This window comes from Triturus cristatus, chromosome 12 (genome assembly GCF_964204655.1).
Source record: "Triturus cristatus chromosome 12, aTriCri1.1, whole genome shotgun sequence".
Taxonomy (NCBI): Eukaryota; Metazoa; Chordata; class Amphibia; order Caudata; family Salamandridae; genus Triturus; species Triturus cristatus.
In genome coordinates, this window is record NC_140595.1 from 695124475 (window position 1) to 695134572 (window position 10098).

Sequence of the window (10098 nt, forward strand, 5' to 3'; positions counted from 1 at the left end):
AAAGCGGCGATAATGTTAACGCTTTGCTTGATAATATACCCCTAAGTGTTTTCTTGCTTCAGGTCAAGCGCTGGGCTGTACAGGAGTTAAACTAGGTTCATCTAGTTCATTATTGAAATGGAGCAAAAGGAAACCAGAGAATGTCTTTACTCTCTTCCAATAACACACTGTTCCTCATTAAAGAAACTCACAAGATGAGATGTTCAGAGATTCAAGTAAGATAGCCCTTTTGACTAATGCACCCATTGATTGTATCCTCAAGGCTACAAATTTAATTTGTCTATCCGTGTTTCTGAAGTCAATATAATGAGTATGGTTGAATTAGGTAACAACACCTCTTAGCAGAACCTACAGACAAGTCAACTCATAAAGGGACCTCCGTTAGTGCGTTGGTTAACACCGTTCATGATTATAAAGTAATGAGGCCAAGACATTTTGACTAACCAACAGATTTTCTGACTTAACCTTCATATTTCCCCATGACCAGTGTTTTTAGACAATAGCTATTGGCTTCCCTTGATATTGTGCAAGCCGTGATTTAAATATAACGCCCCAATTACCACATTAGAAATAGGCAGCAGATAGCAGCAAAAACATAAGGTGATTCGGTGAGTGAGTTACACTTTGATTGTTGTCTAACATTTACTATTTCCAACTTCTATGCAGCTGCCAAGACCTTGATACATACTGGTACGAAGGAGACAACTGTAGTTCCAGGATCAACAAAATTGCAGTTTATGGAGGCTTTGGAGCAGCTGTGGGAGTCATGCTGATTGTTATCATTACGCTTGCCATTCTTTTGCATAAATCTAAGAAGAAGCATCATCAGCAAAGATAAGTTAGCAGTCCCACAGCATTGTTCAATTAGTTGGAAATCCCTCTTTTTCCTTCAGTTATTTATAAAGTCCTCAACACCCTTTAATTAGCTCTCATTCTCTCAGCATCCTTTAATTAGTGATCGATGCCTCAGCATCCTCCTGTTACTTATCAAGTCATCAACACTCCTGTAGTTAGTTGTAAGTCCCTCAGCACCCTTCAATTAGTTATCAGTCCCTAAACAGCATGGCTCAACACATAAGCAAAATCGACAAAAGTTTGAATTTACAGCCACACATGCTGAAGATACTGAAACCTATGCTGCAGCCAACCCACCTTAAAGCGGCCAACCATGGCTTGATATTATTGAGATTAGACTTTAGCAGTGTGGTGCTAGTTGGTACCTCTTAGACCGCCTTTCCTTCAATAAAAGTGGTCCCACATAAAGCAGACAGACAACTCTCACGGACCAAGAAATTCAACCACCTATCTCTGATACTCGCGGACCTTCTCTCGCTCTCCATTGAAGCTAGAATTAAATTCAAGATGGGATACCCTAACCTTCAAAGCAATTTATGCAAAAGCTACATCCTGCTTATTCAGCCTTCTCAAAACATCTGGCTGCTCGAGATCTCCAAGAAAAAAAAAAGTTCCTGGAAACACCCTTTTTCCAAATTCCCATGTACTACAGCAGTCCTTCTCAGGAGCTGCTCCCACCTTCTGGAATTCCTTGCCTACAAATAGTAGAACTGCAAAATCCCGTCTCTCCTTCCGATTTCTACTGAAAACCCACCTATTCAAATTTGACTTGACTCAACTCTTTAAAGACTATGTGACAGCCCCCTTCAAAAACAGCCTGATATGTTCTTTTGCTAAACTCTATCCTCTATATTCCTATCCGTCTTCACCTACACTTTCCGTCAGTCCATCATCCTACCCCTTCTTTCCTTTACCCAATATCAATTGAACCCTTCACTTACTCCATCTCCTATACCCACTGTTATCTATCCAAATTACTTCCTTTCTTTCTCCTGACCCACTACCACGGGTGTAACATATTTTCATCTATAGAAACTTAGCCTGTTCTGTGTAAAGCCTTATGTCATTCCTCTATATGTTCATTGACCTCCTCAGTGACTAGCGATGTCCTTATATTAAATGATAGAAGGTACTTTGTTCAATATATAATACTAGGAAGCTTGCAGTCCCTGTCTAATAGCCCATATCTAATTTCCTTATTACAGATGACTTGTGACATCTCTAGTCACCTATAATAAAGAAATGATATAGGTGCTCAACTGTAATAATTTTATAGCTGACTTCCTCCATTATAGTGACTGCTATAAGAGCCAGCAACCAGGGTGAAAGGCAGGTCATGGAGCATAGTTACAACTTCAGTTTAAACAATGAATATGAGAACAAACTTTTATTCTGGTATAACTTTCTAAAATGTAAAGGTGACCAGAAGAGAGGAGATATTTATGGCAGCAAGTACATTTTTTTCACCCTGTAGGTCATTATAAGAAAGATAGAATCTCTGCATGCTTCCACACATTCTGAGGTGCAACTTGTTTTTTTAAACCTGACACTAAACGCACTCATTTATTTTTGTTGCAAAAATGAGTAACTGACTTTTCGTGTGTTTAACATCACAATACAGATAGTGTTTTCATTCTCCTCATCTACAACGAACATGAAAGAGAAGAACACCAAGGATTTTAGTTATTTGAGGAAGGTTGAAGATGTGTTATACGTTATAAAACTTACTCTGCTGTAAGTTAAGAGGGGTTTGCAAGTCACCTTGGAGTTCCATGACCTTATAAAGGAAGTTAGCCTTCAGCCTTGTTGTTATATGGAACCCATTGGTGATTTGCACTATCCTTACAATGTACAGCAGCGCTATTTTATACATTATAGAGCAGCCCTCTACAGGGAAGCTACAATATCTAAAAACAAAGCGTGCTCTTTTGCTCGCAGGAGGAAGTCATCTGTAGGAATTATAATAAGACATCTTTCCCAAAATACTCATTAGAGTAATGTCAAACTTATCTGCAAGTGAGAACCAGATTCTCATCTAGAGATTGGTGTACATATCAACTATCAGAGTGAGACTATCTAAGGTACTAAATATCACGGGCACAATATTGAAATAAATATTGAAAGTAAGTCTAGATGCGCTGATGTACCTAAGCTGTAGGTATATGTTCAAGGTATGTAGAAGTGGAGTTTGGAATAGTGAATCTACACTTCCCAATAGGCACTTACCTTCCAATACTTTGTACCTCAATATTCTGTTCTCGTTATTCTTGCATATCAGTATTCAGTAGTAGAGACTAGAGATTGTTGCCAGAGGAAATAAGGTCACAGTAAGTGTGTGGAAATGAAATTTCCAAACAATTTTTCCATTTAGTGGAACTAAGTATTACCATATCAGAAAATGCTAATGTAGTTCCATGAGAGTTGGTAATAGTAAAAAAACTGGTGCTAAGCCCACATGTTTATATGTCGAAAAACATATGAAAATATTGTTTCTTCATGTTATTACCATCTAAGTTCACTTTTAAATCATGATTATGGGTTGCACAATTAGCAGAAACATAGCAGAAACATAATTCCCATTGGCCTTACATGCTCTAAATGTGGGACACAAAATTCTTGAATGTGGCCCTTGTTTAAATTGGGGTTCAGAGGGTCATCCACAGGGAACTCCACTCTGCAAGACTCATAATCAGGGCCCTCGAGTCTAGTAACTTGCTAGATATAAAAGTGAGTCTTTGCCCTTATAGGGCTATTTAGTCGGACGGAGCGGAATTCTGGTCCTTGTGATCACAAGTGATCTGGTGATCCCACACCCAGTTTTCCCCGTTATGTTATGTTATAGGGATTTGAAAAGCATGGCTTATCACCCAAGGGGTATTTAGGCACTGGAGCAGGTGTGAAGGTCGCCTGCAGGGTCTTAGTGGAAGAGCCAGGTCATCAGCTTCTTACGGAATTTCAAAAGTAGGGAGAAGGCCCTTATGTGTGGAGGGAGGTCAGTCCATGTTTTGGGTGTGAGGTATGAGAAGGCTGGCCCTCCTCTTCTGTGAATGCGGGGTGTCTGTACAAGGAGAGAGAGAGGCAAAGCACAGGTGTCTGGTGGGCTGGTGAAAGGGAGGCAGGAGTTGAGGTATGCTGGTCCAATGTTGTGCAGTGCCTTGTATGCATATGTGAGGAGTTTGTATTGGCAGCCTTTGTGTGTCTGCCGCTAGTGGAGATCTCCGAGGTGAGTTGTGATGTGGTTGTGCTGGGGGCGGGCCAGAATAAGTCTGGTAGCGACATTCTGGGTCGTCTGAAAACAGTGAAGAAGATGGCTGGGGATTCTGGCATAGTGTGTTGCAGTAGCCATGTCTGCTGGTGATAAGGGCTTGAGTGATGGTACGTTTGATGCTCTTGGGAATCCATCTTAAGATTGTTTAAAGAATACACAGCATATTTAGGCAGGAGGCGCTAACAGCATTCACCTGTGTAGCCATGTTGAGTTTGTCATCTAATATGATCTCCAAGGTGTGTGTGTGGATGGTGGGTGATGGAGTGAGTTATGGAGTAGGGATGACCTCTGATGGCCACCAAGTGGAGTCCCGGGATTGCTTTGTTACCAAAGATTTGTTAAGTATGGCTTAACACCCAAGGGGGATCCATTGCACTGGAGCAGGTATGAAGGTCATCTGCAGGGTCTTAGTGGAAGAGCCAGCTTCTTACAGAATACCAGAAGCGGGGAGTAGGCCCTTAGGTGTAGAGGGATGTCACTCCATGTTTTGGGTGTGAGTTATGAGAAGGCTAGCCGTCCTGTTCTACTTCTGCGGATGCTGGGTGTGTGCACAAGAGAGAGAGGTAGAGCGTAGGTGTCTGGTGGAAGTGGCGGCGGCAGTTGAAGTATGCTCGTCAAATGTTGTGCAGTGCCTTGAATGCATATGTGAGGAGTTTGAGTTTTCAGCCTTTGTGTATCTGCAGCTAGTGGAGGCGTCTGAGTTGAGGCGTGATGTGGTTGTGCCTTGGGAGGGCCAGGATGAGTCCGGCAGTGGGGTTTTAGATGGTCCGGAAAATGTGGAGAATGTGGTTGGCAATTCTGGAATAGAGTGTGTTGATGTAGTCAAGACTGCTAGTGATACGGGCTTGAGTGATGGTACGCCTGGTGCTTTTGGGAATCCATCTGAAGATTTATTTAAGGATGTGCAATATGTAGTAGCAGGAGGAGCTCATAGCGTTCACCTGTGTGGCTATGTTAAGTTTGCCGTCTAACATGATACCCAGGTTCTGTGTGTGGTTGGTGGGTGAAGGAATGGGTAATGGAGTAGGACCGAGCACTGATGGCCACCAGGTAGAGGTCCGGGGGGGTGTTTGATCCCAAAGATCAGCACTTCTGTCTTATCTGTGTTGAGTTTAGGACAGTTGTTTTTCATCTATTCTCTAACGTGGATCATGCATCCGGTGAAGTTGAATCTGTTCGCGGAGAATTTGTCTGACATGGAGAGGATGAGTTGAGCGTCATCAGTGTAGGAGATGATTAAGATGCCATGGGATCTGATGACATCCGCAAGAGGTGTCATGTAAATATTTAACATGGTGGGTCCGAGGGATGATCGATGAGGGACTCCGCAAATCAGGTGTTTGGGTTCCGATGTGTGGGGCTGGGAGTCTGATTCACTGTGTTCTCCTTGTGAATAAGGAGCATATCAATTTGAGTGCTCGACCTTGGATGCCTGTATCACGGAATCTTTTGATGAGGCTTTAGTGTGACATGTTATCGAATGCTGCTTCGAGAGCCTGCAGTATGAGGGGATAGTTTATCCTTGGTATAGATGGGCGCAAATCTCATCTGTGGCATTAATAAGTGCGGTCTCTGTGCTGTGACTGCAGCAGAATCCAGATTGTGAGTGGTGAGAAGATTGTGGCGATCCAGGTGGCCGGTGAATTGCTGGCTGATTGCATTCTTTATCACCTTTGCTGGTTGTAGAAGTAGGGAGATGGGTCAGAATTTGCTTAGTTCATTGGGATCGGTTGTGTTTTTTAGGAGGGTTGTGACTAACCCTAGGCGTAGTGGGCGTAGTGGGGCTACGCGCAGCATCACGGAGTGTGCCCAAATCTACGCGCACCCGCACACTCCGCGTAGCCCCACTACGTGCCACCCGCCTCCCTCCCGCTCTCATTTTAAAATTACTTAGAAAGTTAAAAATAAAGAAAATTACTTACCTGAGCTGCCGCGTCCCTGGGCTCCATCTTCCTGATTCCTCGCTAGCTTCTTCCTCACAAATGAGCATGCGCGGGCGCCCGTGCATGCGCATTTCTCCCGAGAAATGTGCATGCGTGGGCGCCCGCGCATGCGCATTTGTGAGGCAGAAGCTTGTGAGGAATCAGGAAGATGGAGCCCCTTGACGCGGCAGCTCAGGTAAGTAATTTTCTTTATTTTTAACTTTCTAAGTAATTTTAAAATGAGGGCGGGAGGGAGGTGGGTGGCGGGCAACTCTGCTCCACCGTGGCGTGTGCGTAGTCTGCCTGCTACGCCTACTTTGCGAAGCGCGAAGTAGGCAGCACTATGCACACTCCGCGGGCGGAGCGGAGCACTGCGCCCACCCTTAGTTGTGACTGCAGCACACATCCACTCCTCTGGGAACGTTGCTGGCTCAATGGAGAAGTTGAAGATGTGGGTTAGGAATTTGCCAATCACAGGTCCTCCTAAGTTGAAGATATGGTGTGAACTTAGGTCTGTGGAGGCCCCGGAGTGGACAGTTTTCATGATTGAGGTTTTGTCTTTCAGAGTAAGTGTTCTCTAGTAGGTTAGGTGTTCGTCCAAGTGGTAAGTGTGCAGTTTGCTGATGTGCTCTCGGTTTGGTTACGTTTCGAAGTTATTGTAGTCAATGGCACAGGAACACTGAGTTTAATGTTAACAGCCAGAAATCCCAGCTGGTAAAATTGCTTTAGAGTTCAGCTTCAAAAGCAACCAGGTTTAGGATCCCGGGCCCTGTCAGTCCTCCTTCTGAGCCAATGGAACACTTCTTTTCCTTATCTGTCTTATCCTCTGCAGCCTCTTCCCTTCACCACTGTGCTGCACATAAGACCCTGCTACCATATATCACCTACTAACAGCTGGTGGTATATAGATGCATTAAACCCCAAAGAATTGGAAATACACCTGTTAAAGCCAGGCCTGTGAAGGTATTGCCCATCTTAAATTGTAAATGTACGGCACTGGCAAGATTTCACTGCAGGGTGCCAGCAGTTACAGGTGCTCAGTATAAACCCACATTAAAGTGTATACAATGCTATTACACACATGAAGACTGATTACTGAAATGGTAAACACTCCTTAGCACACGTGATAATTTCAAAATGACAATAAATGTAGCGCGTTTCCACAGATGCTAAGTCCTCCGTGACGCCAGCCTGCAGTTGCGATGCCGAGCACACTCGGCATCGCAACTACAGCCTGGCTTCACGGAGGACTTCTTCGTTAGTGGAATTAGCACTAAGAGGATTAAACCTGAAGGAACAAGAACCGGATAAACGCTTCCGATATTTAAGACGCCACCACACCTGAAACCATTTGCGGTTTGGAATTATCACCGCTTATTAAATACAGTATCCACACAAGATATAGCCTTGAGAAAGTCGCCGGACGACATCCCCCTGTAGCGACGAAACATGTGTTGGCTGTTGAGAATAACTGAGAAGACTTGCATAAAATAAAGTGAACAACAAAGAAGAAGGAAGACAAATCCTTTTTGTATTCTTTTGCTTAGCATCTGTGGAAACGCGCTACATTTATTATCATTTTGAAATTATCACGTGTGCTAAGGAGTGTTTACTATTGTAGAGGGCAAAGGCCCTTTTTTTGAGGAGTATGGTGGTTCTTCTCACCTTATAGCACCGTCATTTACAGTGTCTCAAATATTAATGTGTGTGACTATTCTATGTGGCGCCTTAACCTAAAATAAATACCAGTGCTTGGCTTTATTTGATTACTGAAATGCTTTGTCTCATTTAGCCCCATATGTGTTGTTCAAAGCGAGTTGCTAGGGACATACATATACAGTCTGCAATCCTGCATCTTTGTTTAAAATGTAACAAGGAGACAATGAAAAGCTATCAGGCAGGGTGACACCTGACCACAGCCTCCAAATATTGGGTACATTTGAGCAAAGCATACATGGCCAAAATAGGAGAGCATGACATTCCTAAGTCAAACCTAGACAGGCAAAGAGTTTGATTCATTATCATATGAATAATCATTCCACAATGTGAATTGAGTATCTTGTTAACTATAATTTCTTTGGGGATTCAAGTAGAGGCAATTAGCATAAAGGGGTGCAGGTGGAGTACATACAAATGTGAAAAAATAAGTCCAGATAATAGATGTGGCATTGACCAAGTTGAAAACAAACTAAAATAAAAATAGCCACTGAAGTCTTTGTAGGCAAATATATCCACCTGTGGAGCTCTAAAATTGGTCTTTGTGTTTAGAAAGCTTTTTAAAAATAAAAATTAAATAGGAATGAACAATACCATAAAAAAGTTTAGACTAAGATGAAATATAGCTGAATAACTTAATATCAGTTCTTGTATATTATTTCTTATGATATTTATAAATTCATGATGAGAAAAAAGGTAACAAGTTATTTCTAAGAACATAGAAACCTCTCAGGAGTCCTCGCCTCTGGCACAGAGTGGGCTGTGCCAGGGAAGCAGGGTAAGGCATCAAAAAACGAATTCCACCCTCTTGGCACCTTGTTGTTATCCTATTTTGCCCTATGGGAGCAGAGGCTACTTAGGGACACTCTTATACTCCCCTAACGAGACCCTCACATTTGGCAATAGCCCTCTCAGCATTATTGTGGTAATTATGCTAAAGAAAGATGCATTTTCATCTGTTGTATCTCAAACTATTCATGAGGGTTTGAGCTGGTCCCAAGGCTAGTTGGAGAGGGGCTGACCTGCAGGTGGTCCAGACTGTGTAGTCCTACCCTGGGTTGCTCTTGGTGTGATCGTTGTCTCTCATGTGGTTCACCGAGCAGCGACAATACGTAAAACGATTCCCTGGTTATTGGTTCTGTAAATATGTAACGTTGTTCAGGTGCAGGTCATGTGCTTGTTAGGGGATCACTTCTGCAAATGTTTCTTGGCCGCGGCCTGACCCATAAGGATGTAGATATTGAACATGTGTGAACTGGTATGCCAACTTTATGTGAATTTTCAAGATATGTGAGATATGGTGTTCAGTGTGTGTATTTGCAAATAACCTGTACCACTTGCAAAATGCAATACGTTCGGAATTTAGGGCTAATTTTCATTTTGGCAGGTGGGTTACTCCGTCGCAACTGTGACGGATAACCCATCCGCTGAAATATAAATCCCATAATATCCTATTGATTTATATTTTTGTGGACGGGATATCCGTCACCGTTGTGATGGAGTAACCCATCCACCGAAATCTAAATCAGACCCTAAATCTAAGCTATGACCTCCCAAATATGAGCACACTAGCAGAGCTGCAATATAGCCAAGCCAGCTAAAACAGTGGATTGAATAATAGATTTCCTGAAATAGTGGGGAAGACCAAGGACAGTCTTATTGGGCCCCTTCAGGAGGAGGCAATGGTTTGAAGTGCCATTCTTTGCGTGTCCTTTAAATCTGAGATTGGTATCAAAAAGGTCATCTATGTTGTAGGCACAATAAACAGGGTACGAGAGACCCGAAACCCTTTGCACACAGGTTCCAAGTGCAGGAGGAAGTATTTGCCCCGAACATGTGCTTTACTGGAGTTAAGTCGGAGAGACTTTGAGTAACTCTAGGAGGTCAGCGGGCGGAGGTGGACTTGTTGTGAGCGACAGTTCTCAGTAAGTCTTCAGGATAAGCATCAGTGAAGGGAAACTAATGTATCCAGCTTGGAGGAAGGGCACATAAATGTTAAAAAGAGCAGACTCCAGAGGAGAGTTCTGTGTTGCTCTGAGTGACATTATAGACAACTCGAACTTCACTCTAATTGTCTATTTGATGTCAACCCCTCGGTGTGAAACATCCCCGTAATTCATTGTTACCCATCTATACTTCTATATGTTATGTATGGATCTCATAGAGAGCCTCAATTCTTTACACCAGATTCAATATCTGGTTAACTCACCACTATGACGCAGGAACATGTGATAATAGTTAATACAACTGTTGCTACGTCATAAAGACCTTCCAGGCCAGGTTGGACAGGGCTTTCTGGGAGCCTCTCTGCACGGTGCTGCTTGTCTGCTTTGGCTG

At 43.1% G+C, this 10098-nt stretch overlaps 1 protein-coding gene across 5 annotated transcripts in view; it reads left to right on the forward strand.

Moving 5' to 3' along the window:
• Positions 1-10098, forward strand: part of LOC146780115 (mucin-3A-like) — a 268570-nt gene that overhangs the window by 244164 nt on the left and 14308 nt on the right. For 2 of the 5 annotated variants that reach the window (XR_014972097.1, XM_085638058.1), the window contains exon 10: positions 667-690. The exons of 2 other annotated variants lie outside the window; for them this stretch is intronic. Coding sequence is in view for 2 of the 3 variants with exons in the window: in XM_085638058.1 (XP_085494184.1) it covers positions 667-690 (24 nt within the window). In the remaining variant the exon portion in view is untranslated. Of the gene's footprint in view, positions 1-666; positions 833-10098 lie in introns of all 5 variants that reach the window. One more of the 5 variants, XM_085638055.1, reaches the window with a different exon arrangement.